Source organism: Phacochoerus africanus, chromosome 7, assembly GCF_016906955.1.
Source record: "Phacochoerus africanus isolate WHEZ1 chromosome 7, ROS_Pafr_v1, whole genome shotgun sequence".
Classification (NCBI taxonomy): Eukaryota; Metazoa; Chordata; class Mammalia; order Artiodactyla; family Suidae; genus Phacochoerus; species Phacochoerus africanus.
The window spans coordinates 79,947,241-79,973,056 of record NC_062550.1 but is presented as its reverse complement, the minus strand read 5'-3'; the positions used below and the strand labels follow the sequence as shown (position 1 = coordinate 79,973,056).

The window sequence follows — 25,816 nt, the reverse complement described above, 5'->3', positions numbered from 1 at the left end:
TGGAATGCCTGCCACAGGCCAGCATGGGGCAAGGCTCTGGGGATGCAGAGCAGCTAAGGACTGTCACTTCGACTCCCCCCATCCATCCTGCACAGCCTAAAGTCCCCTCTCATGAGAGAACAGCACTTTTTCCTGTGACTTCGATATACTCTTCATTTGCCCCTTACTGACATTTTTCATGCTCAAAATTCTTCCATCTAAAAAAAAAAAAAAAAGCCCCTCTCCTTGGGTAATAGAGCAGTGTAACAGTATCAAAATGTCAAATTTGCATGTCCTTTGACCTTACAATTCCACTTGACCAGCTTGTTCCATGGAAATTCCTGTGCACATATGACAGAAATGAACAGGTAACACGTACATGTATGTTCAGAACCGCATTTATGTGAGAGTAAAAATGTCTAAATAAAACTCAGATATCTAGAGACTACTACAGCACAATAGGATATTGTACGGCTGTTGTACGTAGCGAGATGTCTAAAACAGAGGGATAAAAAGGCAAGTTTAGCATACTTTATACCAATAAACCGAATTCTTAAAAAGTAAATGTGCACGAGTATGTGTATGTGGAAGCATGTGCACAGAATAATCTTGAAAAATATGCCTCAAATTATTATTATTATTTGCTTTTTTAGGGCTGCTCCCATGGCATATGGAAGTGCCCAGGCTAGGGGTCGAAATGGAGCTACAGCCGCCAGCCTACACCACAGCCACAGCAACACCAGATCCCTGACCCATTAAGCGAGGCCAGGGATCGAACCTGCATCCTCATGGATACTAGTCGGATTTGTTTCCGCTGCGCCATAATGGGAACTCCAATATGCCTCAAATTATTAACATCAGTTATAAATGAGGGAATGTGATTTTACAGGCTCTCCTTAATCATGTGTGTTTTTTGGTCACTGTTGTTTGTTTTGGCTGCACCTGTAGCATGTAGAAGTTCCCAGGCCAGAGACTGAACCTGAGCAAACCTAAGCCACAGCAGCAACCTGAGCCATTGCAATGACAAATGCCAGATCCTTAACCTACCAGGCCACAAGAGAACTCCTCTCAGTCGTGTTTGTTAATGTTTAAAATTTTTGCAATGAGTGAGTATTGCTTTGGCAATCAGAATAAAACAATAAAGATAAGAGGCTATCAGGGCTCTGGGTGAGCTGGCACCCCTCCAACAGGTATCCAGCCTCTACCACCCAGCACCACCTGGTTCTGCCTAACATCAGGCATGAGTTGCACAGAGCTGAACCTAATGTCCACTGGGTTTGTTTGTTTTTTTTTTTTTTGGCCTTATCTGACATCTCAACCATCACTGACACAGCTGACAATGACCTCTTGTGAAGATGAAGACTCTCTTGCTTTCCTTCTCTTGGAAGTTCTTCCAACTTGCTGGACATCTGCTGGTCCCTAACTGGACCTTTACTTCTGAAAAATATTCAGCACTCTACCCAAGGCCACTCCTCTGTAACCTACCCCATGGTATCTGTTAATCCCTTTAGGCTAAAGGTTCCAAATACATTGCCTTATTTCCTTCTCTTTCTTTCTTTGTGAGATTTTTATTTTTTCTAGTATAGTTGATTTACAACGTTCTATCAATTTCTGCTATACAGCAAAGAGACCCAGTCATACATATATACGTATAATTTTTCTCACATTATCCTCTATCATGTTCCACCACAAATGATTAGATATAGTTCACTGTACTACACAGCAGGATCTCATTGCTGATCCATTCTAAATGTAATGGTTTGCATCGACTAACCCCAAAACTCCCAGTCCATCCCATTACCTCCCCTTCCTTGGCAACCACAAGTCTGTACTCCAAGTCCATGAGTTTGTTTCTTTTCTGCAGATGGGTTCATTTGTGCCATATATTAGATTCCAGATATAAGTGACATCATATGGTATTTGTCTTTCTCTTTCTGACTTACTTCACTTAGTATGAGAATCTCTAGTTTGATTCATGTTGCTGCAAATGCATTATTTTGTTCTTTCTTATGGCTGAGTAGTATCCATTGTGTATATATGCCACATGTTCTTGCATTGCTCTATTTCACATGTCTTAAACTCCAGATTCAAACATCCAATTGCCTATGTGCTGCCTCCACTTGGAAACCTCCCAGGCATCTCAGACAGAGTATTTACACAGGACTTCGGTTTACACACACAAAGAAATTCTTTCTCCATTCTTTCTTGTTGCGGTAATTAGCACCACCATCTAGTCAGCTGTTGACCAGAAACCTGGGTGTCCTCCTAGACTCCCCTTCCCCTCATCTTCACGGCGAACATTCACCACCCTGTGGTGCAGAGCAGTTCTTGATTCTGTCCTCCTCTCTCCCTTTTATGCTGCCAAGCCCCTGGAAGCCCTGATCTGGACTGCAGCATTGATCTCCTAACCTGCCGGCAACTTTCCCCCCCTCCTAATCCTTTCTCCCTTCAGTAGCCAAAGTGACTTTTGAAATGCGATTCTGACCCAGTACTTTTCTGCTCTAAACCCTTCAGTGGTTTCGCATTAAGAAGCAACCTTCAAATTTAGGATAAAAAGCATGTGCCATTTCTATAATGGGGGAATATAAGAGCAATAATTTTTCAAGGAGTCTGGTTAAAAGGAGACTGTAAGTATCGTGAGCACAGGGGTTCTGTCTTTTAGTCTAATGTAGACCCTCAGTGCCTAGCCCAGGTCTCTGCACATGGGTGAGCTTAATAATTATTGACTGACTGAATAATGAATGAATGAAGTAGATACGGCAGAACCTGGGATGGCCACAGAGTTGAGGAGCGTGTATTTTTAATTACTGATGAAGTATGTAGTCACATGATGTATATTACATATTCATACAAACACACAGATATTAATGGAAAAGCGGGAAAGAGGCGTTCCCATTGTGGCTCAGCAAAAACGAATCTGACTTGCATCCACGAGGACACAAGTTCGATCCCTGGCCTTGCTCAGTGGGTTAAAGAGCCAGCATTGCCAGGAGCTGTGGTGTAGGTCACAGATGCTGCTTAGATTCCATGTTGCTGCGGCTGTGGTGTAGGCCAGAGGCTATAGCTCTGATTCGACCCCTAGCCTGGGAACCTCCAAATGCCTCGAGTACGACCCTTAAAAAAAAAAAAGAGTGAAAGAAAAATACATAGGAGGGATCACTGATAAAGAGAAGCACAGGCAGAGGGGGTAACCTAATCAGAAAAGCAAAGATGAGTGTAAACAAAAATTTACATATGCATTACATACACTTGCATATATACACACACACACACACATTTATATATATATGAATGAGAGAAGAAATTGAGGCAGTAGCCCCCACCCAAGGTTTCCATTTCCTCTCTGATTTAAGAAGGTGACCTACTAAGAATGAGAAAGAAGAGTATAAAATAAGGGCAGGAGGAAAGCAGTGAGAGCTGGAAATGGTTCTGTGACTGATAAGAGCATCAACTGGGTAGGTCTGAGTTTCACTTTCTGTTCTGCTGGGTTTTTCCCTGAGCTCTACAAATGCTTGAGGCTCTGATTTTCTTTCTGGCCTCCTGCTCCTGACACAATATCCCCCAGCATCAGCAGTAGCATAAAATGTATAATAAACCTAGAGAACTTCCACAAAATGATTCCCCTGCCCCGCTTCCTCCCAGAGACTGTCTTAGTAACCCGGGGGGGGGGCCCTCACTGCTTCAAGGAACCTCACCTCCGTCTCCAAGCCACAAGGTCGCTGGCCTCAAAGACCACATTTTCTCCCCAGTCATTGTACTGACCACCGCTGAGCACACTGGGTTAGCGATCACACCCGCCAGCCAAGACCATAGTGACATGCGACATCCCCTCTGTCTTTCCATCTAACTGAGAAACGGCAATGAGGTGGAGAGAGGAAATGTGGATGGGCTAATATCTACTCACACATGGCTTGCATGGGAAAGACACATTTCCTGGTGAGGTACCACCAGGATAAACATCCCGGCCACAGAGCAAAAGGGAAAAAATGGACCTCATCCTCTATTATCTTTCCTGTCTTTCTGGTGTAAAACTAACGCTTTATCTAGCCAGGAGAACATGAACCCAAGTACGCTTTGGAGCTGAAGTGCTTTCAGCTGAAAACACCCTAGAAGAGGGGAAAAAAAAAAATCAGAATTTTTAAACTTTTAACAGTTTCTTGTTCATGAAATGGGAGCTGTAAGTTTACTTGATACTTGTCAGATGTCAGAGTTACAGAGCCTGACTGGCAAGTGCAAGGAGATGCTTAAATGTTGCATTTCTTCCGTTGGCTGCTGGCATTTCCTTTTGTACCCTGGTGTTCAGTTGCACGTGATTATCTCAACTTCTTCGAAATAAAATCAACCTCTGGGTACAAAGAGACCTTAAAATTATCTATTTCAATTCCCGGGTCTTATAGATGAAGAAACAACGAGAGAGGATGCTCAAGATCAAATGGTTTGCAGAGAATCTGGGAATAGAACCCAAGTCTCCTAAAGCCCAGTCTAGGGAACTTTCCACCACTTCCCACTCTGACTGTAGCTAAGGAAAGATCTGAAGGTGGTGAAGATGGAGGCTCACAGCTTACACAGAAACCTGTTTCACAAGGGTGATAAAATGCTTCACAAACAATAATTATTTAAAGAAAGAATATGGCTGGAGGGAAGGACTGGGAGTTTGGGATTAGCAGATGCAAACTATTTTATCTATAGTGAAGGATAAACAACAAGCACAGCAACTACTGTACAGCACAGGAACTATATTCAATATCCTGTGATAAACCATCACAGAAAAGAATACGAAAAAGAATGTGCACATATATAACTGAGTCACTTTGCTGTGCAGCAGAAATTAACACAACATTTGTAAACCAACCATACTTCAATAATTCTTTTTAAAGGAGTTCTGAATACATGCATTTAGTTCTGCTTCCTCCTCAAATACAAGAACATAAAGGGATAAACTCAAAAAGAATAGAACTGGAGACAGTAACACAATTTGGGGAGACAGAGAGCAGAGACAAGTGGCAACTGGCTGAGCAGACTGGAAAAAGCTCCATCCCAAACTAGGACCACCAAAAAGCGACTCCGTGTATACTGTAAACCCGCAAGAGGCAGAGGGGCTGGCAGTACCAGGCTCCTCTAAAAATAGTGTGACGTGAGGGCAGAGAAATGGCTGAGAGTCTGTTTAAGAGATAGTTAGACTCGCAGTTTCTCTCCCTCACTTCTGAAAACAAGTGAGTACCTCCAAGCCCCCAGCCCCTCCCGGAAGACCACAAATGTATTGTCTGAAAAGAGTCAATACAGGATCTTTGGACGGGAGGATTCTAGACCTAATTGGGAAAGGGGATTCCATACTGAAGAAATTATACCAAAAAAATGACAGCTGAACAGTGAGGCCCTCAGTCTCCTACTTTGCTTCCTGATTAGTCCTATGTTCTCTGAGGAACCTGACCAGGTCAAAGAAACAAAAAGACCTAAACAAAAGCAAACAGCGCAGCCAAGTACTCCTAGGATGAAGCCCAGAATTGACAAACCCCGTCCACTATCAAAGCTAAGCTGCAACAGGAGTTAAGGCTGAGACTTTCTCAATATGAAGGTAAGCACCTCACACAGAGAGAGAGAAAAGCTACTCAGAGGAGAGGGAAAATCACCGGAAGAAAAAATTGTGAAAAACAAAAGCAAAAATTCTAGCATCTTCAGAGATCTGAGAAAATTACACCCATGAAATAAGGATAAGGTGATATTAAAGAAAGAAAGAGAAATCATCAGAAAATAAAAAAAGAGCTGACAAATTAAAATAAGGGAGATTAAAAATTCAATGGGTGTAGTCTACAAACAATAAATGCTGGAGAGGGTGTGGAGAAATGAGAACCCTCCTACCCTGTTACTGGAAATGTAAATTGGTGCAGCCACTCTGGAGAAAAGTTTGGAGGTTCCTTAAAAAGCTAAATATAGAACTATCATATGATCCAGCAATCCTACTCCTGGGCATCTATCTGGAGAAAAACATAATTTGAAAAGATACATGCACACCAGTGTTCATTATGGAACTATTCATCCCAGCCAAGACATGGAAGCAACCTAAATGTTCATTGGCAGAGGTGTGATAAAGAGGATGTGGTACATATATGCCATGGAATACTACTCAGCCATAAAAAGGAATGAAATAATGCCATCTGCCACAAAATGCATGGACCTAGAGATTATTTTACTAAGTGAAGTAAGTCAGACAGAGAAAGATATTTATCTTTAAATATCATATGAGATCACTAATATGTGGAAGCAATCTATGATACAATAGAACTTACAAAACAGAAACAGATTTAAAGATCTGGAAGCCAGACTGATGTTTTCCTAAAGGAGAAACTGCACAGGAGGTTGGATAAATTAAGGGGTTGGAATTAATATATGCACACTGCTATATATAAAATAGACAAGTAACAAGGACCTACAGTTTAGCACAGGGAAATTCATTCAATACTGTCTAATAACCTATATGAGAAAAGGACATAAAAAGGAATGGATATATGTAAACTGATTCAATATTGTCTAATAACCTATATGGGAAAAGAACATAAAAAGGAATGGATATATGTAAACTGATTTACTTTGCTGTACACCTGAAATTGACACAACTTTGGAAGTCAACTATATCCAACTAAATTTTTAAAGATTCAATAGTGAAACCGTGTACCAGACTCTAAATCTTTGTGTTTTGAAGTAAAAGACCTTTTCTTTAGCCTCCCAGACCTCCCCTCAGTCTCAAAGGCTGACTCAAGCATTACTGATTAAGAAAAATTGCTAAAACTATTTGATACAATCTCTATTATGTGTTATCCTGCCCTGGCCCACACATTTATTGCAATGTTTACTTTCCAGTTAGAGTTATGTTGCACCTAGTGTCTGGCTTTTCACAAATGATCTCTTCCTTGACCAAGTGCTTTCTTTTACCAGTGGTTACTTCCCAGTTAGAGTTATATTGCACCTAGTGTTTTCTTTGGTAATTGGAACACCTCTAACACGTCTTCCTTGTAAGCAATCTTCATTCCAGAGAGGTCAAGGAATAACCCTGAAGACAACCAGAAACCATCATTGGACCCACAGATGGCAGCCTTGATGACTCTGAAATGATCCAAGGATGAAGACACCACAGATCATAACAGAGACACCTTAATCAATAACCCTGTCTTCTGAGCTAAACCTATAAAACCCCTTGCTCTCCCCTCTCAAGTTGGGACATAGTGTGGAGGCACTAGCCTGCTGTGTCCTCCTCTGCCTGGCAGAGCAATAATGCTGTTCTTTCTCTTCCTCAAAACTCTGTCTCCGAGACCGAACTGATGCCAGTGGACAGAGGCCACATTCTTCCGCTACAATAGGTGGCTTGAAAGATACAATTCCAGAAGGTCCAAGAAAGTTGAAGAGGATGACAGAGACGGCAAAGAGGAAAAATGAAGAATTTGGTGGCCAATTCAGCACAACTAACAGCCCAAATAATAGGGTGTGTGGTCAAAGAAAATGGAGGGGGAGTAATCAGAATTTCCAGAACTGAAGAACGTCTTTCCCCCAGAACTCAAGGACATTGTTTTCCCTTTAAAGGAAGGACAGGAGTAGGGATGTGGGACAATGGGGTTTCCACACGTAAAAGGCCGACCAAGTTGCCAGCATATGGAATGCAGACAGACCAACACCAAGGTACCTCAACATGGAATTTCCAGAGAAAGCGTTCTCATACAAACGATTTTCAGTCAGAGTGGTAGGAACAGCTCAAGGGCCACTCTGGATGGCAGAAGCTTCGAAATTTTGAGAATTTTGAGTTATGTCTCCCTTAGAATGATGAACTTAGTCAAGCCAACAGTTAAAAGCCAAGGGAGAGCAAAGCCATTGTCAGATCTGCAAGTCTCAAAAAATTACCTTTTAACACTCATTTCTACCAGAATGTGCTCCACCAAAATGAGGTTGTGGACCAACAAAAAATAAGTCATGAATTCCAAAGATTGACAGCTTTAGAACCCAAGAAGCAAAGAGATCTCAGGAGGATGGTGAAGGGGAAGCCCTAGCTCTTTTGTGGCCGAGAAAGCAACCAGACAGAGAGATCAGAAAGCTCTAGATGGAATTTCTCCACAAAGATGAATTTGGTAGATTCTTTACGTGGTTGACTAATTTAGAAAGGATATTACAGCTGGCATGGAGTCTGAGGTTGAATAACTCTAAGTACACCAAAAACTAAGAGATAAGGAGTTCCTGTTGTGGCTCAGCTGGTTAAGGATCTGACACAGTCTCCATGAGACTACAGGTTCAATCCCTGGCCTCGCTCAGTGGGTTAAGGATCCAGCATTGTTGTGGCTGTGGTGTGGGCTTACAGCTGCAGCCCCTAGCTTGGGAACTTCCATATGGTACCAGTGTGGCCATAAAAAGGAAAAATAAATAAATAACTACATAAATGCTCAAAAAAAGAAATCAGTATTTGCTGCGTAGTCCTGGGAGGAAAAATAATCAAACGATATTACAGAGCTCTTTTGTAGAAAATATTACATAATTATAATAAAGTAAACACTGCATATTGATCTTACCAAAATTACAATACAATTAGAATTGGGCAGGTGGAGGCTGGAAAAGTTCGTTTGAATGGAGGAGAGGGGCTGGAAGGTGAAAGGGAACTAAATACTCACTTTTTCATCAATATATAATTTCCCAAACTAAAAAAAAAAAAAAAACAAAACAAAACAGGTGACAAGCATCTTAATCAAAGATATAGAAGTAATTACTGAAATAACCAGTAAAATTTGAAAACACATGCCCCTGGGGAAGAGAAAATGAAAGAGGAGATACTGCCTTTTTCACAACAAATCTTGAGGTATTCATTTTCTAATCAGGTAAAACTTTATCAACTACGCAAAGCCTTGACAAAAACTTCATTTTTCCACTTCTTAAAAGAGGGGCAAGGACTCGTGTCAAACGTCTCATGACATGACACATATCGACATAAGAATTTCTGTTCTGGCATCTACGACATGTTAACTCTGTGCTAGAGGCAAAAGATACAACAGTTAACAAAACAGAAAAAGTCTCTTTTCAGGGAACTTATATTCCGTAATAACAACTCAACATAAACACTTTTAAAATAACCGATTCTGCTTGGTGATAAGGAATAAAGGTTGTTATGACAGAAATAAGAGAGGGAAGGGTTGGGGGCAGGGTGGTCAGAGGAGGCTCCCTGGGAAGGGAAATTTGAGTTGAGACCTGAAGGATGAGTCAGAGTTGACCCTACAGGACGAAAGAACATTCCAGGAGGAGAAGAAAGCGAGCCAAGGGTTCGGAAGTGGGAAATACCGTGGCATTTTGAAGGATCTGATTAAACATGGGACTAGAGAGCAGTAAAGAGGTGAGGCTGGGGGACAAAATGAGGCTAAAAAGGAGCCAAGGGGTACAACACATGCTCTGCCAGGTAAGTGGTGTGTGGCATCACAGCATTTTAAAGCACTCGGTTGTGGCCAAGAGCAGATACAATGGACCCATTATTAGATGTGGTAGAGATTGCTCCTTGAAAACCTGCTAACAGTGAGTCATGCTGTCGCTGCCACCAGCCCCCACGTGTTCCCTGAGGATGCCACTTGCTGCCTAGATCGGTCCTGAGGAGGGCTCATGCCCCAAACAGCTCCCATGGGGCTGCCTGAGAACCCCCCACCTTGGGGTCCATGTGGCTTCCTTTCAAGTGGCAGCTCATGTAAGACAAGAGTTGGTGCAAAGATCCATGAGGTGATGCCTACGACAGCTTGGGGTGCAGCAGAGCAGATAAAAGTCCCACTTCCCCTCACACTGTGTGACCTTGGGCACAGGCTCAACGTCTCTGAGTCACTGTTTCCTCCTCATACTGTGACAATGAAACAAGATGACAAGTCTTTGCTCAAACCTTGTCTACTCAGGAGGCTTCTCCAGCCACTGAGCCCTGCCCCCACTTCCTCCAACAATCTACATAATTTATATATGAAAAAAAAAAAAAAAAGAGTTGGTCTAAAACAGTAGTAGTGGTGACAGGGCTGACCTAAGACAGTAGGCGTGGAGACAGAGAAGACAAATCCAAAATATATTTTGATGATAGACCTAAAAGCACTGGGACAAAGGGGGACAATGAAGGAGAAACCCAGGATGACACCCAGCTTTCTGACTTTAGGAACTGGGAGGATGATGGTGCCATTTACCAAAACGGCAAAGCTGGGATGGGGAAAGGCAGACTCAGAAAGTCAGGATAAGGAAGTGAATCAAGAGCTCCTCCTTGGGCGTGACACATTCAAAAGCATCAAGGAGAAGTGCATGGAGTTCCTGCTGTGGCTCAGCGGGTTAAGAACTTGATATAGTGTCCGTGAGGTTGGGGGTTCAATACCTGGCCTCACTTGGTGGGTTAAGGATCTGCATTGATCCAAGCTGCAGTGTAGGTCGCAGATGCAGCTCAGATCCAGTGTGGCTGTGGCTGTGGTGTAGGCCAGCAGCTGCAGCTCCAATTTGACCCCTAGCCTGGGAATTTCCATATGCCTTGGGTGTGGGTGTAAAAAAAAAAAAAAAAAAAAAGGAGGCAGTGCCATGTGGGGTCTGCAGCTCAGAATAGGTCAGTATTGGACATATACATACCCTGGGGAATCATCAGGTCACTGATGGCATGTAAAGCCTGGGAATCGATGAGCTTGTGACACAAGAAGCAGGCCTAAGCCACATCCTGAAGAATTCTCCACATTCAGGGTCCCCAGAGAAAGCAATGTCAGCAAAGGGTGAAGGAATGGCTAGCAGAGAAGGTGGAGGCCAAGGTAGGAGGGAGTTTCCAGAATAGAATGGAGAGCTGTGCTTCAAGCTACTCAGAGATCTCGTAAGACAGGATAGGAATGTATCTTTTGGAAGCCGCAGCATATAGATCTTCGGTGACCCTGAGAAACTGCGCAAGCATGATGGGAAAAGATACCAGACTATCCAAGTGAAGAGCGAGTGATTAATGGTGAGCTACAGTGAGTCCAGACAACATTTTAGAAATTCTGCCTTAAAATGGGACAGAGATAAGGGGGCAAGAGAAGGGGAGGAATATTAGGGTCTAGGAAGGTGTTTGGCTCTAATTTTTAATATAGGGGTACCAGGGCATTAATTCCCTTATTCTTTCAGTCATTCATAAAATACATACTGATCGCCAGAACAAGGTCCTTTTAGGGAGCTTAAGATCCGCTGGGGGACAGAGGCAATAACCAAAGGCCCATGTACTAAATTCAGGTGGAGAGAAATACTCCGAAAAGAAATAAAGTTGGTTAAAGGGATAAGGAGTATCAGTGATATTTTAGACAAGTCAGGGTGCCAGCTGGGAGGGGGTGGCATTTGGGGGGAACTGAGCGAAGTGCAGGAGGAGGAATCCCAGACAGGAAGCGGGGGATGGGTGAGAGGAGGTGGAGAGGAGGATGAGTGCTTCAGGCGGGGGTGGGGGGGTGCAGAGACAGGCTGGAAGAGATGGGCACAGAGAGGTGGCAGGGGCCTTCAGTAGAGCAGGGCGGAGAGTTTGAACTGTACACTGTTTTCAGGGAATCCACTTCAGGTCCTACAAAAGCCCAACACAGAAGGTCCACTGTGGCTGTGGTATAGACTCGGCCCAAGAGGTAATACAAGTGCAGGTGGTGGAGTGGGCGTGTGAGATGAGGACCACTTGAATTGGGGATGGATGCTAATGGCTCGAATCTGAGGTGGGAGAGAAAAGCAGGGATCAAGGATGACTCAGGTTCACGGCTGAGCCACTGGGTAGGAGTTGCTGCTGAGATGAGAAACAACGGAAGAAGGGCAGAGCTAGAAAACCAATCAAGAGTTGGGTTTTGGATGAGTTCAGTCTGAAACGCCTATTAGGCAAATAAAGAGGTAAAATAGACAGCTGGAAAGCCAGGGAGAGATGAGAACTGGAGATACACATGTGAACTCATCAGCATACAGATTTAAGGGATTTATGGCCCAGGAAATGAAGGTGATCACCTAGGAAATGCGTGGAGATGAGAAGAGGTCTGAGATGAAAGCCCTCGGCCCTCCAAAGTGTAGAGGTCAGGCCTGGGGAGAGAAGGATCCAGTGGGTGGGGGGCGGGGGGGAGTTGTGAGCAGAATCAAGATGGAGGAGCACCATAGAAGCCAAGTCAAGAAAGAATTTCAGGAAGGAGGGAGTGGTTGATGGTATCCAGGGCTGCTGAGATAAGCTCGAGCTCCAGGAGAAAGTGCCAAGGGCTTCTGTGACTCATGATGAATGAACAATGCTCCGAGAGAACATTCCTTCCCCAGAAGTGTACTCAGACGACTAGTTATCTGGAATAGAAACCCTCAGTTCAGTTAGAACACCAAGGCTCTGTTTCCAAGAATGCCGTTATCACACGGCAAGCCCTCCTTCAGGATTCTCCCAGCCAGCCAACCAGGAGATCCCTGTGCCTGTGAAAGGGAAACAGCTCTAACGGGTAGGCCTGCAAAATTGGGAAGCACACCAGTGCTCAGAGCAAAGAGAATTAGACAGGATAGGGCAGGACACAACTCTTTGACAGGTTTCTGCATTTTCCTAGCTCACAGCCTGTTAGGAGGAAAATGAATAAAATCATTCTTTCCACCTCATATACTCACTAGAACTGTAGAACAGCTGCAGTTTCTGCAATTTTTAATTGATTGTTTCTAACCCCCTTTCCCCCCACTCTTCTTTGTTCATGTTGCAGCCCCCCACCTTTTTTTGGCTGCCCCAGTGGCATGCAGAAGTTCCCGAGCTGGGGGTCACCATAGCAGTGACAGTGCCGGTTCCTTCACCCAATGAGCCACCAGGAAAGTCCAGCCACTGACACCTAAAATCAGATTTATTGAGGTTTAACTTTTTTTTTTTTTTTTTGGCCCCACCGGCAGCATATGGAAGTTCCTGGGCCAACGATCAAATCCAAGCCACAGCTTCGACCTACACAACAGCTGCAGCAACAGCGGATCCTTAATCCATGGTACCCCAGGGAATTCCAAGGTGTAACTGAATACGGTAAAAAGAGACCATTTCGAAGTTGGATGCTTTCTGACGAACATATAGGATCCAGTATCTCCATCACAATGAACACGTAGACCACTTCCATCACCCCAAAACGTTTTTCCCTGCCCCTCTGCAGGCAATCCCCTCTACTCTTCTAGCCCTCCGCAAGCAAATCTACAATTTGCTTTTTCAGAATGCCGTAAAAATGGAATCAAAAAGTCGGCAGCCTTTTGTGTCTGGCTTTTGCACTCAGCACCATGCTTTTGAGACATAGCCATGTTGTTGCCCCATCAGTAGCTTGTTCTTTGCTGCTGAATAGTACTCCATGGTAGGGATGTGCCACAGTTTATCCATTTACCAGCTCATGGGCATTTGAACTGTTTCCAGGTTTTAGGTATTATGAATAAAACGTCTATGAACTTTGGCTAAAATGTCCCATGTGGACACAGGTTTTCATTTCTTTTGGGTCAGGACCTAGAAGAAGAGATCACTGGGCCATGCAGTACACAGCTTTTGTCCACAACGAATAGCTAAACACTTCCTGAGCACAGACTTCGCATCACGCCAAGTTCTAAGTTCTTAAGAGGCCGCCTAATATTACGTAGTTCTTGAAATAGCAATCCAGTTCTTGCTGGATTATCTTACTGAGGAGGAAACTAAGGCACAAAGACGGCAGGTGACTTGCCTGCCATCACACAGCTAGTGGGTAGCAGAGCCAGGATGCTCAAACTCGGGAACAGAGCAGCAAAGCCACGCAAACATTTTGCTTGGCTCCCTCAAGTCAAATACATGATGTGTTAAGAGGGCTCACACAATTGTACCTGAAACTGTACAATTTTGGTCAATTCTTTTGACCAAAAATAGCCACCGCTGACTATTCCTTTCCTCCTTTTTAAATCATGACAACAAATAACCTGGAACTCTCTGAGGGGTCACTGCAATAACAACACGTCATGTTAAAGTCAGAACTTTATAGAATATTGTGGTGGAATGTTTTTAACTGTGTCATCGACGCTTATAAATGTTAACTCATTGGTGTTTAATAACAACCCTAGGGGAAGCTAAATTCAGCACTCTTTCACTAGCACAGAAAATACTCATAGTTAATAACGAGGCTCTTCTGGAGGCTTCTGCACTCTCATGATATAAGAAGTCAGGTTTGGTGGAAAAGACAAGGACCCTGGGGTCGGATGGACTTGGATTCAAATTCTAGGTCTGCTTCCTAGTGGACAGATATGTATAGACATCCTCACACGCAAAAATCAGTGTGAAGAAATTCTAACTGCAAGCTGGTCATAGAGATTCAACAGCACAAAATGGGTGAAAACACGCAATGTGTGTCTTACGTATTTAATAAACCTTTCCTTTCTCTCTCTTCCAGAATATACTCCTGAGCCTCTGAAATTAGTGAGCCAGACATTGGTTACTTAGCAAAAAACCTGTATTTTTTTTTTCTTTTGTCTTTTGTTGTTGTTGTTGCTATTTCTTGGGCCGCTCCCGCGGCATATGGAGGTTCCCAGGCTAGGGGTCGAATCGGAGCTGTAGCCACCGGCCTACGCCAGAGCCACAGCAACGCGGGATCCGAGCCGCGTCTGCAACCTACACCACAGCTCATGGCAATGCCGGATCCTCAACCCACTGAGCAAGGGCAGGGACTGAACCCGCAACCTCATGGTTCCTAGTCGGATTCGTTAACCACTGCGCCACGACGGGAACTCCAAGCAAAAAACCTGTATTGATTTAATTTCTCATCCAAAGAGCAGCAAAGGAGAGAATGAAGGGAGGTAGTTCTTTAAAACGTTTTATCTTAAAAAAAAAAAAAAAAAAAAGGCTTGAAAATTTTGCAATTTATTCCATGATAAAGTCAAAATTATTTTTGATAGAAAAGTGGTCTACATTTACTTCCAGCTAAGTTGAAACTTAACTTTCTTTGGAAATTTTTTAAGCTACTTGATGAAGGAAGATTTCCCCTGATAAACAGTGGCTTCACCGGTGCACTGTCTCTTGCCTAGGAAATGAAGACTCCCAATTACAAAAGCATGAACCTACGCAGTCTTATTACTAAGACCTCAAAATGTTGGATAAGCAATGAGGTCCTGCTGTACAGCACAGGGAACTGTAACCAATCTCTTGGGGGTAGAACATGATGGAAGGTAGTATGAGAAAAAGAGCGTATATATCACTGGGTCACTACGCTATACAGCAGAAATTGACACAACAGTGTATACCAACAATACTCTAATATAAAAATAAAGTAAAATGACTCATTTCACACACTTGGGTCATTATTGGCTACTGTGTGCATGCAACATCTTTACATCATCCCTAAAACCCAGCTCAGTCTGCAGTCCTGCCTCTGAAAACTTTTAACTCTGAATTTTCCAAAGGAGAAAAACAGCTCCTTCCTGTTACCCCTATGTGCAGTCTCCCAACCACCTGTAAGTGATACTGGCTGTAAACTGCATTCTCAGACATCTCTGTAATGGGTACAAGAAAACATAAATACTGCAAATCTGGAAACAGTTTTCCAATAATAGAACACAGGAGAAGCATGACCCTAAGTAAATTGGGATGACAGAAGAGGGACACTTTTTTAGGTTTTTACATTTTTTCAGTTACATTTTTTCAGATTATTTTCCATTTCGGATTAGTACAAAATAATTGAATATTGTTCCTTGTGTTATACATGAAATCCTTGTTTCTTAACTATTTTATAGACATATAATAGTTTATATCTGTTAATCCTATACTCCTGAATTATCCCTCCCCTCTCCCTTTCCACTTTGGTAACCATAAATTTGTTTTCTACATCTGGGAGTCTGTTTCTGTTTTATACATGGATTCATTTGTATTATTTTTTAGATTCCACATGTGATATATTTGCTTTTTCTATCTGAATAGGTCTCTCCACAATGCTGCAAATGGCAATGTTTCATTCTTTTCTATGGCAGAGTAATATTCCCGCATGTATATATGTCTGTGTGTGTCTTAAACCAAGCATCTGTTGATGGGCACTTGGGTTGTTTCCATGTCTTGGCTATTGTAAATAGTACTTCAATGCACAGTGTGGTGCATGGACCTTTTTGAATCAGAGTTTTCAACTTTTCCTGTTTTATGCCCAGGAGTGGGACTGCTGGATGATACGGTAACTCAGTTTGCTTGTTTGTTTTTTTAAAAAACTTCCATACTGTTTTCCATAGTGACTGCATCAATTTACACTCTCACCAACAGGGTAGGAGGGTTCTGTTTTCTCCACACTGTCTCCAGTATTTATCATTTATAGCCTTTTTGATGATAGCCATTCCGACCAGCGTGAGGAGGTACCTCACTGTGGTTTTGATTTGCATTTCTCTGATAAAACTAATGATGTTTAGCATCTTTTTATATGCCTATTGGCTATCTGTATACATTCCTTGCAGAAATGTCTATCTAGGTCTTCTGTCCACTTTTTGATCAGGTTTTGGGGGGGGGGGCAGGGATAGGGGGTTATACAGAGTTGTATGAGCTGTTTGTTTATTTTGGATATTAACCCCTTGTTGGTCACATCCTTCACAAATATTTTCTCCCATTCCCTAGGATGTCTTTTCACTTCATTGATGGTTTGCTCTGCTGTGCAAAAGCTTTTAAGTTTGATTAGGTCCTATTTATTTTTTCTTTTATTTCTTTTGCCTTAGGAAACTTACCTAAGAAAATATAGCTACAATTTATGTGTGAGAATATTTTGTCTATGCTCTTTTCTAGGACTTCTTTGGTATCATGTCTTATATTTTGGTCTTTAAACTACTTTGAGTTTATTTTTGTATAATTTGAGGGAGTGTTCTATTTCATTGATTTGCATGTAGCTGTCCAACTTTCCCAACACCACTTGCTGAAGAGACTGTCTTTTCTCCAATGTATGTTCTTGCCTCCTATGTCATAGATTGATCATGAATGTGTGGTTTTATTTCTCAGCTCATTATTCATTATTCTGCTCCACTGATCCATATGGCTATTTTTGGGCCAATACCACACTCTTTTGATTACTGCAGTTTTATAGTGTTGCCTAAAGTCTGCAAGGGTTATGCCTCCAGCTTTGCTCTTTTTCTTCAGCTTTGGCAAGTCTGGGTCTTTTGTGGTTTCACATATATTTTAAAATTATTTGTTCTAGTTTGGCGAAAAATGTCATGGGAATTTTGATAGGCATCACATTAAATCTATAGATTGCTTTGAGTAGTAAGGCCATTTTGACAATGTTAAATCTTCCAACTTAAGAGAATGGGATATCTTTCCATTTCTTTCAATCATCTCTGATTTCCTTTACCAATGTTTTGTCATTTTCAGCATACAGGTCTTTCACACCTTGGTTAAGTTTATTCCTAGGTATTTTTTAATGCAGTTTTAAATGGGATTTCTTTTACTTCCTCTGATATTTCATTATTAATAATAATGAAATTAAAGAAATACAATAGATCTCTGTGTATTAATCTTAGACCCTGCTAACATACTGAATTTATCAGTTCTAATGGCTTTTGTGTGGCATCTTTAGGGTTCTCTATATAGAGTATCATGTCATCTGCAAATAATGGCATTTTACCAGTTTGGATACCTTTTTATTTCTTTTGTTTGTTTGACTGCTGTGGTTAGGACATCTAATACCATGTGGACATCTACTTCCAAGTGGTGGGAGGAGGCATCCTTGTTTTGTTCTGAATTTAGCAGGAAGGCCTTCAGCTTTCACCATTGAATATTATGTTGGCTGTGGGTTTGTCATAAATGGCTTTTATGACATTGAGATATGCTTCCTCTATACCCACTCTGGTGAGTGTTTTTATCATAAATGGATGTTGAATTTTATCAATTTTTTTTTGCATGTGTTGAAATAATCATGATTTTTGTATTTTGTTAATGAGGTGTATCACATTGATTGATTTGCATATGATGAACCATCTTTGGCATCCTGGAATGAATTCAGCTTGATCATAGTGTCCTTTTTATATATTGTTGGATTTGGTTTGGTAATATTTTGCTGAGGATTTTTTTTTTGGGGGGGGGTGCTGCATCCAGAGCATGAGCAGTTCCCGGGCCAGGGACTGAAGTCATGCCATACCAGTAACCTGAGCCACAGCAGTGACAATGCCTGAACCTTAACCTACTGAGCCACCAGGGAACTCTTGTTGAGGATATCTTTTTTTTTTTTTTTAATTCATTAAAGATACTGACCTGTAAGTTTTTTTGGTAGTGTCTTTGTCTGGTTTGGGTATCAGGATGATGGTTGCCTCATAAAATGAATTTCAGAGTGTTCCCTCCTCTTCAATCTTTTGGCATAGTTTGAGAAGGACTGGTGTAAGTTCCTCTTTAAGTGTTTGGTAGAATTCCCCAGTGAAGCCGTCTGGTCCCCAACTTTTGCTTGCAGGGATTTTTTTTTTATTATTATTATTATTACAGGTTCTATTTCATTTATAGTGATTTGTCTGTTCAAATTATCTGTTTCTTCTTGATTCAATTTTCACAGGCTGTATGCTTCTAAAAACTTGTCCATTTTTTCTAAGTTGTCCAATTTGTCAGCATATGGTTCAGAGTAGTCTCTTATGGTTTTTTGTATTTCTGCATTATTTTGTTTATTTAGTTATGCACTTTACTTCTTGGTGAACCTAGCTAAGAGTCTGTTGATTTTGCTTATCTTAAAAAAAGAAAAAGCTCTTAATTTTATTAACTTTTTCAATTTTTCTGATCTTGGTTTTATTTATTTCCTCTCTGATCTTTATTATTTCTTTCTTTCTACTGACATTGGGTTTTGTTTGCCCTTCTTATTCTAAGTCATATAAGAGGTAGGTTAGGTGATTTATTTGAGATTTTCCTTGTTTCTTGAGGAAGGCCTATATCAATATGAACTTCCCTCTTAGATCTGCTTTTGCTGCATCCCATAGAATTTGTGAGCTTATGGTTTCATTATCATTTGTCTGGAGGTATTCTCTGATTTCTTCTTTGATTTCATCACTACCCACTGGTGTTCTGTAGCATGTACTTTAGTCTCTATTTGTTTTGGTTTTCCCCTGTTTATTTTCCTGTAGTTGTTTTCCAGTTTCATGCCATCATGATGAGAAACAATGCTTGAAATTAATTTCTATGCTTTTAAATTTGTTGAGGCTTGTTTTGTGGTCTATCCTAGATAATGCTCCATGCAGGCTTGAGAAGAATTAGTATTCTGGGTTTTTTGGATGGTGTAGCTTGCAGATATGAATTATGCACAACTGGTCTACTGTTTCATTTAAGACCACTGCTGTCTTAATGATTTTCTATCTGGAAGATCTGTCCATTGATATTAGTGAAGTGTTAAGGTCTCTGGCTATTATTATATTCCTGTCAATTTCTCCCTTTGTCAGTATTTGTTTTATATATTTAGGTGCTTCTATATTGAGTGCATATATATTAATTAGTATAATATCCTCTTCTTGTACTGATCCTTTATCAAGAAGAAATAGATCGATTGAATAGGCTGATCACTAGAAATGAAATTGAATATGTAGTAAAAACACTCCCTACAAACAAAACCCAGGACCAGATGGTTTCACAGGCAAATTCTACCAAACATACAATGAAGAATTTATACCCATTCTTCTTAAACTTTTCCAAAAGGCTGAAGAAAAAAGAATAATCTTAAGACATTCTATGAAACCACCACCACCCTAATACCAAAATCAGAAAAAGATACTACCAAAAAAGAAAATTATAGGCTAATATCTTTGATGAATATAGACACAAAAATTCTCATCAAAATTTTAGCCAACCAAATAGAGCAACATATAAAAAAAATTATACACCACAACCAAGTGGGATACATCCCAAGATCACAAGGATGGTTCAACATATGCAAATCAATTAAAATCATACAAAAGAAAAGTCAAAAACCACATGATCATCTCAACAGATGCAGAAAAAGCATTAGACAAAATCTAACATCCATTCATGATAAAATCTCTTACCAAAGTGGGTATAGAGGGAACATACCTTAACATAATAAAAGCCATTTCTGACAAACCCACAGCCAATATAATACTCAACAGAGAAAAGCTGAAAGCCTTCCCACTAAAATCTGGAAGAAGACAAGATGCCCACTGTCACGACTTTTATTCAACATAGTATCATTGTATGATATCCTGCTGCATTTTCTTTATGGACTTTGCTTTAAAGTCTACTCTATCTGAGTATTGCTACCCCTCCTTTCTTATCATTTCCATTTGCATAAAATATTCTTTTCCATCCCCTCAATTTTCATGTCTTTTGCTCTGAGGCGAGTCTTTTTAGGCAGCATATTGTATGTTCCTGATTTTTAATCCAATCTGCCATTTTATGTTTTATGATCAGGGCACTTAATCCACTGACATTTAAATTATTGATAGGTATGTACTTATTTCCTTTTTAAATTTTATTATCTGGCTGATTTTGTAGTTCATCTTGATTCCTTTCTCCCCCCCCCCTTTGTGGAGTGATGGTTTTCTTTTGTATTATGCTTGAGTTCCTTCCTGTTTGGTTTTAGTCAATCTGTGTATGTTTCTGATTTGTGGTTATCCTGGTTTTCAAGTATATTGATCCATAACTGTATCTACTTGCTTTAGTCTGAGAGTCATCTAAGTTCAAACACATTCTAAAAGATCTACATTTTTTTTTACTTGCCTCATTTTGTTATTTTGATGTCTTTTCACATCTTAATTTTTACCCTTTTGCTATCTGTGGTTATAATTGGTTTTTCAAAAAAAAATTTTTATATACTGGCTTATTTAAGTGATCTTCAATCTTTTTATATATTTGTCTTCCCTTTTGTGATTTTTTTTCTTCCTTGTAGAGTCTTGCTTCTTTTCTATTTAGAGAAGACATGATATTTCTTTAGGGTAGGTATAGTGCTGCTGTATAGTTTTAGTTTTTGTTTGAGAAGTTCTTTACCTTTCCTTCTTTTGAAATGATAATCTTGCTGAGTAGAGTATCTTAGATTGCAGGTTTTTTCCTTTTAGCACTTTAACTATCTCATGGCACTCCCTTCTGGTCTGTAAACTTTCCACAGAGAAATTGGCTGTTAGCTTTATGAGAATTCTCTTGCAACTGACATTGTTTTTTTTCTCTTGCTGGTCTTAGAATCTTCCATTTAACTCTTTCCATTTAAATTATGACATGTCTTGGTGTGGTGCTGTCTGGGTTCATCTTCTTTGAGACCCTCTGTGCTTCCTATTCCTTGATATCTGTTTTCTTCTTTAGGTTTGGGAAGTTTTCAGCCATAATTTCTTCAAACATTTTGGATTTACTTTCCTCTATCATCTCCTTCTGGACCCCTATTATGCATAGGTTGGTACATTTTACATTATGCCATAGATCATTTTTTTTTCCATTTTTCTTTCTGTCTGCTGTTCTGATTGGGTGATTACCATTATTCTGTCTTCCAGATCACATGTTCATTCTTCTGCATTATTTAGTCTGCTATTCATTGCTTTTATTTTTATGTTTTAATTTTTTATTAAAGTATAGTTGATTTACAGCATGCCAATTTTTGCTGTACAGCATAGTGACCCAGTCATAGATAGATAGATAGATACACACATATATATACACACACATTCTTTTTCTCATACTATCTTCCATTATGTTCTATCCCAAGGGATTGGATATAGTTCCCTGTGCTATTCAGCAGGACCTCAGTGTTTATCCATTCTAAATGTAATAGTTTGGATTATTCATTGCTTTTAGATCACTTTTTATGTCAGCAACTGAGCTAATTTTGATTATTTCTTCTTTATATAGCTTCTAGCTCCTCATGGTGATCTGCATTTCTGTCAATAATGTGTCTTAATTCCTTAACCATTTTAGGACCTCCTTTTTGAACTCAGGATCAAGTAGACTGGAGAAGTTTGCTTCACTTTTGTTCTTTCAGGGGACTTCTCTTGTTCTTTTAATTGTCAGCAGTTCATTTTCTTTTTCTTTTTACTTACATGTCTCTGCTCTATGAATTTAGGAGAAATAATGATCTACTTTGTTCTCCAAGGGATGTTTTTATGTGGGAGCATCCTTGTGTAGATTGTTTGACTCCAATACTTTTGCTGTGAGAGCTGTTTTTAGTATGAATGCTTGCCAAATCTTTTCTCATACTCTTCTGGGCATTAGCCCCTTGATAGGGGATGTGACTGGTGTTCTGGTGTCCAGATTCAACACTAGGTGTTAGGTGGTGCTTCCTTTGCTCCACAACTAACACAGCCCTAGCAGTGGTGAGGTCTGCTACCCACTTTTTGAAGCAGAAGTCCAGCTCAGGTTTGATAAAGCTCCATTACCCTTAAATATATGCTCCGTCCCCAAGAGTTGAGCCCTAAAGCAAGTGAGGTCCACATGGTTACAGTGAATCTATGCATTGCCCATGCAGGTGTGAAAGGTTTTGCCCAAAATCAGGCTAAGGTCACATTCCTCTATCTATTATGTTCATCCTAGGCCTGGTGCTAAGCTGGCATAGGGGACCAGAGAACTGGTGGCTGCAGGAATCAAGGTGGCTGTACTGTGGCCTGGGACCTGTGCTGTCCCTGTGGTAGGCAAGGGACCACACTCCAGGCCCTCCATACTGTCTCTACACAGCTATCCCAAGTCCTCCCCTGGGTCCTTCCACTAGAGTTTCAGCACTTAGCTGCTGCACAGACTAGTAGCCTCACCTGGCAGGCATCATTTGGGGCTTATAAGTGCAGTGAGGTGGCAGTCATCAGTTTCAGGGCTAGTCTCTCTCTGCCCTGACTGCTAGTAAGCCAGCATGTACGCACTGCTCACAAGCAGAATCCAGGCCACTCTAGCTCCCTCCATGTCCCTGAAAGCCTTCCAGCAGAGTCCCAGGGGAGTTGTGCAAAGCAAGGGCTTGCCTGTGCAGACACTCCCTCCTTTACAGATCCTTTCCAGGTCCCATCCTGATGCCTTGTACTATTGTTGCCCTACTCAGTTCTGTGGGGATCTTTTTTGCAGCTTTGGTTGTGAAAGAGACCTTCTGCCAGTTTCTGGTTGGTTTTCTATGAGAACTGTTCCACATGTAGACGTGTTTTTGCTGTGTCTGGGGCGGGGGGGGAAGGTGAGCTCTATGTCCTCCCGCCCCACCATCTTGATCTCTTGATAGTTTCCTTTTTTAATCAATTGAAAAGATTTTAACATATTCATCCAGAGAAGCCAAAAGATTTAGTTCAGCTCTGCTAGTCAATGTGGTTGCTCAGTTATACATGAAATAGGATAAAGGAATTAACTTAGTCCTTAAAACATATTTTTATGAAAAAGCATTATTTTCCTTTTGCCTTAGGGTAATGGCACCCGCTCCCTTTCACTGATGCCACATGCACTTTTTTTTTTTTTTTTTCCTCTTAAGGGCCAAACCTACAGCATATGTAAGTTCCCAGGCTAGGCATCGAATTGGAGCTGCAGCTGCTGGCCTGTACCACAGCCACGGCCACACCAGATTCAAGCTGTGTCTGCAAACTACACCACAGCTCCTGGCAATACCAGATTCTTAACTCACTGAGTGAGGCCAAGGATCAAACCTGCATCCTCATGGATACTAGTCAGATTCATTTCTACTGAGCTACATCGGGAATGCCACACACACACACACACACTCACACACTTCTAGGTATGTTATTCAAGAGTCCCTGGATGCTATAAGTACCCTGAGTAACGTGTAAGATCAGAGACATCTTGCTTTCATTATTTTGTCATCAAAATCCCCTTGATACACTTTTTGCCCCCTCAACTCTCACTCTCTCTCCTGGAAGGCAAGGCTGGGAAGTCCTTGTGTGTGAGATCCTGACCCATAGCACAGTGGGCAGTAGTCATGTAATAATACAATTTGCTTTTGGAAGCTACCTTCAAAAGGTGACATACAGGAGGGGATTATTTTTAACAATCCATGTGGGCTGACTAGTAAATAAAAAGGGAACTTCAACAAATATTATCTGGGTCCCCACGACATGCCAGCAAGTTACTGAAAAGACGAGGAAGATATGGGCCTGTCCTAGAGCTCACAGTGCGAGGAGACAGCTAAGTAAGGGTGCCGTTCAAATATAAAGGAAGGACATCTTACCCAGACTGGATGGGAGGAGAGTGGGAGGAGCCATTAAAGGCCTCTTGGAGGCAGGAACATCACCTGAAGGATGAGGAGGTATTAGTAAATACAACAAACAGAAATAAGAGGGTCAGGTTAGGCAGTGGAAAGGCCAACCGGAGGCATCGGACCGGAGTCCCAGCCGTGCTTTTGCAACAACCAGGATCTGACCTTTCTAGTTCTCCTTTTCTGCATCTGTGATGTGAGATAGTTAGTTCCTGTCAGTCGACCTTAGCCCTTGATATGCCTCAGAATCATCTGGGAGTTTTCTAACAATCCTGGATCCTCGCCCTAGAATTGTGGTTTTCATTGGTGGAGCATCAGGGTTTCTTGCAGTAGCTTTTCAGATGACGTGGCCCAGGCTGAGTTGTTACTGTGCACTATGGGTTGAGAACACTCAAGCCTGTGGATCTCAGTCCTCTGCACCCAATAACATCCTTCCAGGGAAGGCACATCCCAGGCAATTAAGCAGGTATCTCTCTGGATGGGACCCAAGCATCGGTGTTTTTGAAACAAGTCCCCAGGCTTATTCCCAGGGATAGCACAGGTTGAGAACCATGGTTCCAGGCCCTCTCACAACTTCAGTTTCCTATAAGGCCAGTAAAGGATGGAAAAGGGAAGGAAAGCCCGTTAAGTTTCTCCCCGAAGAATGAGAATGCTTATGTCAAATTAAAAAGAGAACCGAGTGCCCAAAGCCACTGATGGATTTGAAAGAGAGTTACACCACACAAGAGGGTTGATTTTAGACATGTGCATAATTGATACTGATGCAGGTAGAAAATATCCATTCCGAAATGCTCTGAGTTCTAAATTTAAAAATCCATAGACGACAACATCTATAAAAGGACTCCATGGCGTGTGCTCTGCAATACTTAGAATCTGATTTGCACGGTTCACTGTAATATGAACATGACATTCCCTACCCTCAAGGTTACTTAAATCCACTTAGTAGGCCACAGTGAACTCAACAAACAGTAATTAGAAACACTCCAGACTACCTTTTAAATCTGTTGCTAAATCATATTTTTCCTGCACCAGACTCACACACACAGCAGGTCTATAAGCATCATGAAACCAAAGCCTTAGAAATATTTACATTAATGAGAGCACAAGCTACCTCTGGACCCTCTCACGGGATTCTCTAGGGAAGTAAGGGCTGCTGAAGAAGGGAGCTGTTCTTTATTACTACTTCTCACATCTGGGTACATAAAGCACTGCCCACATGTGGTTCGAAATCCCAGGAGAAAATGAACTCTCCAGGGGTCTGGAAATGAAGAACACCTCTGATAGACGGCCTCGTTTCCTGAAATGAGTCAGAAATGAAAGTAATTCTTCAGAAAAGAACATCTGCACCGTGGCACAGCTTATAAAATAATGCCAGATGATACCTGCGGCGAAGAGGCTGGGCCCAGCGACGGAGGGAGGGCCTGAGGAACAGGGCAGAGGCCACTGAACAGCGCTCCATCTGGGAGATGCTGCTGGGAGCTCCGAGGGTCTGCAAATCCCGTGAGCGCACCGGGCATCCTGGGCTCAGCTGTAAAGCCTGTTTAGCAGCAAGGCTGCTCATATTCCATGAGAAAGCTGGTCCCCCTCCAAAGGGTCAAAGCTGCCAGAAGGGATTCATGGGTCGTCATGGACACCAAAACAGCAATTCTTACAAGGAAAACTATTCTACGTAACTAAAAATAGTCTATGCCTATTGCTTCCGGGAGCCCTTCTCCCTGAAGAGGGGGGACAGCTGTACGGAGATGAGCGCAAGCCGCCCAGGGACC

General features: G+C 41.6%; 1 protein-coding gene across 2 annotated transcripts in view; it reads right to left on the bottom strand.

Annotated features, from left to right (window-relative positions):
• ANO6 (anoctamin 6) overlaps positions 1–25,816 on the bottom strand; it is a 223,348-nt gene that overhangs the window by 149,635 nt on the left and 47,897 nt on the right. The window contains exon 2 of one of the 2 annotated variants that reach the window (XM_047788025.1): positions 24,024–24,086. The exons of the other annotated variant lie outside the window; for it this stretch is intronic. Coding sequence (XP_047643981.1) covers positions 24,024–24,086 — 63 coding nt within the window. The remainder of the gene's footprint in view (positions 1–24,023; positions 24,087–25,816) is intronic. 2 annotated transcript variants of the gene reach the window in all.